Source organism: Anneissia japonica, unplaced genomic scaffold (genome assembly GCF_011630105.1).
Source record: "Anneissia japonica isolate Jap-2015-1 unplaced genomic scaffold, ASM1163010v1 scaffold10936_len7168_cov132, whole genome shotgun sequence".
Lineage (NCBI taxonomy): Eukaryota > Metazoa > Echinodermata > Crinoidea > Comatulida > Comatulidae > Anneissia > Anneissia japonica.
Window position 1 is genome coordinate 2,306 of NW_022736302.1, and position 4,722 is coordinate 7,027.

The 4,722-nt window shown below is 29.2% G+C and overlaps 1 protein-coding gene across 2 annotated transcripts; it reads right to left on the reverse strand.

The window, feature by feature from the left end:
* Positions 1-820: 820 nt before the first annotated feature.
* LOC117116740 lies at positions 821-4,323 on the reverse strand. 2 transcript variants are annotated; one of them, XM_033260831.1, is made up of 6 exons: positions 4,215-4,323; positions 3,022-3,166; positions 2,795-2,854; positions 2,205-2,330; positions 1,955-2,023; positions 821-1,567 (listed from the first exon to the last, which is right to left on the reverse strand). In XM_033260831.1, exons 2-6 carry the CDS (start codon positions 3,160-3,162, stop codon positions 1,478-1,480), a joined length of 486 nt encoding a protein of 161 aa, XP_033116722.1. In that variant the 5' UTR covers positions 3,163-3,166; positions 4,215-4,323; the 3' UTR covers positions 821-1,477. The 2 variants fall into 2 exon arrangements, with proteins under 2 accessions (XP_033116722.1, XP_033116723.1); XM_033260832.1 differs by having other exon boundaries at positions 4,200-4,323.
* Between the last annotated feature and the right edge of the window lie 399 nt (positions 4,324-4,722).

Sequence of the window (4,722 nt, forward strand, 5' to 3'; positions counted from 1 at the left end):
AAACCATGAAAAAAACTCCCAACGCGAACACATGGATTTTTTATGCCAGGATCCTGACAGAGGCTCTAGTCAGCCCTTTAATTCGGGTGTATAATTGTAGATTATTATTATTAATTTATTTATTTAATTTATGTCTACATATTATTATCTTAATTAAACTTTATACACTTATTATAAATATGCTTATAAGACATTTTATCTGACAGGCCTATTTAATTAATTGTTTTGCTGATAGCTAAATTATTAATAAAGTTTGATTTGCAGAATAAGACAAAACTAATCATTAAACTACAATAAGCAGTTATTTATCATACGAATAAACAATGATCGAATCGCACTTCGCACTTCTTCATAAACAGCAAAAGGTTCCAGGTTCCAATCCTGGATTTGGAAACTTTTTTTTTTTCTCGCAGATTCCTCTTCTTTATGTAAAGCTTCAGTGAAAGGGATCTTACTGTCTTTGAGAATCCAAAATGTATGCGTGCTATTCTGGTTGTTATCGTGGTTGAAAGAGTGCTTATGAGCAGTTTATCATATTTGAAGCTGTCATTCCAGTATGCTGTATTTTATTTCTCAGGGTTGTGACATTGGCTTTAAGTTCTAAATGAGGCAATACTATCTATTGGGCACTCTTTACATTATATTTACATTAAATAATGCCAGCATGTAAAAACATTATAGTAGTCATTTTATTATAATAATTATACTTAATATACAGTAGTAACAGTAGTAACAATAGTATAAATAGCATCAATAATGTTTATACATTTACCCATTCTTATCCATCACTTAACCAGAGGAATTAACTACACACGGTATTTCTCAGGTAAAGTGACAGAATACAATACTAACATCGTTTATAGGATATGATAATATCCTGAAAATAATACAAATATTTTTGTTATTAGGCCTATGAATGTTTTAATTTAACTTATTTAAATACATTTTAATAAATAATATTTACTTTACAAATGGTATTGCACTTATTGATATACAACAACATGGATACAATGAATATAGAAAAGTGTTCATTAAAAACGTTTTAGATAGTTACCGTATACAGTACTAGGATCATGGAGCCTACTATTTTCTCAGAAATATTCTGTTAATGTATCTACTCGTTAGATGACATGATACAGGCCAATAATAGCCCTTACCTTTTATATGCATAAACACTGCCATAACTTACTGTAAATGTGCGACGAGCCTACTATTTTCTCAGAAATATTCTGTAACTTGTTTAGTTTGCTGCCTTTTTATTATTATATCCAACGGCTTATTTTCATTAAAAATTTTTATTTTCACTTAATTTGTCTATTCGTTAGATGAAATGATATAGGCCTATAACCCTTTTATAGGCCTAACTAACCTAGTAATGTGCGTAGGGCATGGCGTGCTCTCTCACAGACTTATCTACCACTTGCCAAGGTAATTGCGTTGATTTTGAAGATAACGCGTTTCACGAGCCAACTTATGTTCAACTACATTGATTAACTATTCTCTTGATTACCCTAAGAGTATGTCTCATAATGCAACCCATTTCGCTGATTGATTTTCCTCGTATACATTATAATAAAAAGTAGATACAAGTGTTAATATTTATCATTATTAATTCACATCAATACAACTTGATGAAGATCCGTACAAATTTGAACGAACATTTAATTCTTTCAATCGATAGCATAACCAAAACGCGATGACCGTTCACCGATAAATGAAATAATTTGCAGTATATTACGTGTACATTAAATAACTAATGCAAACTTTATCTTTACAATAGCAAGATTGATCAGTTACTGATCCAGGGAGTGGTGCGTCTTTTCCAGGTGCCCCCATCCCTCCTGCCAACAGTCCTGAGGTCAAGACTTTTGGCATAGCCCCATTTTAAAAATAATGGATCTGACACTGAATGGTACCGACACTTAATGGAATAGACAAGTGCTTTAGTCCTTACCTGAAAACTGTTTAATATATCTTGGTGTGTCTCACCAGTTTGGTAACAATTTGTAGACGATTCTTCTAACTGTTAGAGAAAACAAAATGTAGGTTTCTTAATTGCCCATAGTAATACAGTATTGTTCAAGAAGAAATTGTTAATTTCATTCAGAAATATAAGTGTTGCATTATGTGATGTGTTGTTATTCGTAATTATTATTTTTAAAATTTTATTATAGTAAACAAATACTGTATAATCAAAGTCTCACCTGATCTTTCAATGATTCGAGGGCGCTTTCTATTTGGTCTGAAATGGTACTAGTTTGGTCGAACCAGGGACTGAAGACTTCAGTTGTATTAGTGACGAAGTTGAGAGTTTGTCTGTACGTCGACCCCTTTTAAGTATACAAAAATGAACATCATGATATGATATAAAAGAGCAGTTATACTAACAAGTTTCTAAGCTGCACGCGTTTATTGAAAATATATTTGTATTTTTCGTGCGTTCATGCAATTCAGGTACCATGATAAGTTTACACACTCCAGAGGGCGCACGAAATTACATTATTTCATGATAAATACGGTATTGTTATTACGTCTATCATTATCATTGCAGTATTACTATTTACTTTTCTGTTTTCTGTTATAAAAACTAACCTTAAATTACGTCGTTGTCAAGCGCTTAGGAGTATCTGCATTTAATGTTATATATATGTGTGACTGATTATTAATATAATTTTAATAATACATGCACATACACCAATACACATACAATGTAATTACTATTATTATTATATGTTATATGATAATATATATTTATATATTGTATTCTTTAATAGAAAATATTAACTGAACTCACCTGAGTAGGCTGAAGAAACGATTGAAAGGAAAAACTACATTGGCGCGAATCACAATTGCTCTGAATATAAAATGAATATAAGTATTACTTTATTGTATTAGAATATATATAACTAAAATGATTTTTCAGATATATTTATATATAACGCATATATATAAATAAATATATAAATTGTGCAATAAAATACACCTGATGGGATTCGAACCTGCAACCTCTCATCTACTTACCTGGTCAACATTGGTTAACGATTGGTGTAGCCTGTCCAATGTAATTAACCAATGCTCAGATTCTGTAAAGAGGCACGAGTCTACTGTTTTTGATGAAACCGAACAAGCAAATCCAAGCACAAATATCAACTTTAGATACATTTTTCTACAAAGAAAAGTAAAAATAGACCTAAATCAAATAAACAACTTTGATATAATATTTAATAATAACGGAAACAAAACTCTTTACGAAGTGTTAAATTTTGATTAATACTTTGTAAATATGCATTCACACCAACTTAGTGGGAATATGAAATAAAATGAGAGAATTCCACATCACTGCATTACGCGTACTGTGTCTAAATTTAATTGTGTCAGTTCATTTTTTCCAGTTAAGGTTTTTCTTCACTGGTTTATTCTCACGAATTAGTAAATGCGCGTATAGATTTGCATCGCAGCCAATCAGTGATGTAGCACATAGCATGTTAACAGTTTCATCAGCTTGCTTTGAAGTTGTAAGATACCACTTTAAGAACTTATTTGGTTTAACAGTAGGAATCCAATACTGACACGTTCACTCAGAGTGAGAATACTTACTATATATAATATACTATAATAATTTGTTGAGTAAAAAGTTCTTTGTTTGCTTTCAACAACTGTTCATACATCAGTAGTCTGGCCGGACGTTTATATACCTTTGATATATTTTTTATTATATAAATCTTTTATAAATAGTTTAGGTAGGGAATTGTTTACAAATCTACTTATTTTGACATGTATCTCTCATGACAACATTTATAAGTTAGTCCCATTAAATATTACATCATTATGGTGTGTTTATTTCTTCTGTGGGTTTTGAATTTCACTTTGATATACGAGTAATGAATCTATGAATTTTATATCAATTATTATTTCCGCTTTTTAATATACATTTAATAATGAGATTGATATTTTATTTTCATTTTAAAAAATATATATCATCGTCCCAAATTTGACATCATGACCTGGATTTAAAAGTCACTTTTGCTGATAATTCTGCATGTGAGGCTCTACAGATTATAAATTGTTTTGTGCATAATAATAATAACAACAATTTATTTTAATTTCATTTTTTGGTATAAATAAACATTCATGAAGGCAACATAGAAATGTTGAAAATTATCTGAATTTACAATACATTAAACAAAATTAATATATGCCTATAAACTATATACTCGTGTCAGCTCCAGCATGTAACAAGGTTTGGGTTCCGTCCTGGTGAACTTGGTATTTGGTATTCATGGTCACTTTGCAACAATTGGTGAAATGGAGTGTCGCCATACTGTAACACAACAAGAAATATGAGTGTAATCAATGGCAGCTACCTCATATGCACACAAACATTTACTTGCAAAAAACATTAAAATAAACAATGAATAATCTAATAATTGCCAAATATGTACTATAATTAAACAATCACCTCAGTTTGATTATATATATAAATAAATATATATATATATTGTATATTATATATATAATATATATAATATATGTATATAATATATATTATGTATTAACATTAACATAAACAATAAATAACAATAAACTGTAATCTAATACCTGCCAAATATGTACTATAATTAAACAATCATCTCAGTTGGATTATATATATATAAATATATATACATATATTTTATATTATATATAATATATATAATATATGTATATAATATATATTATATA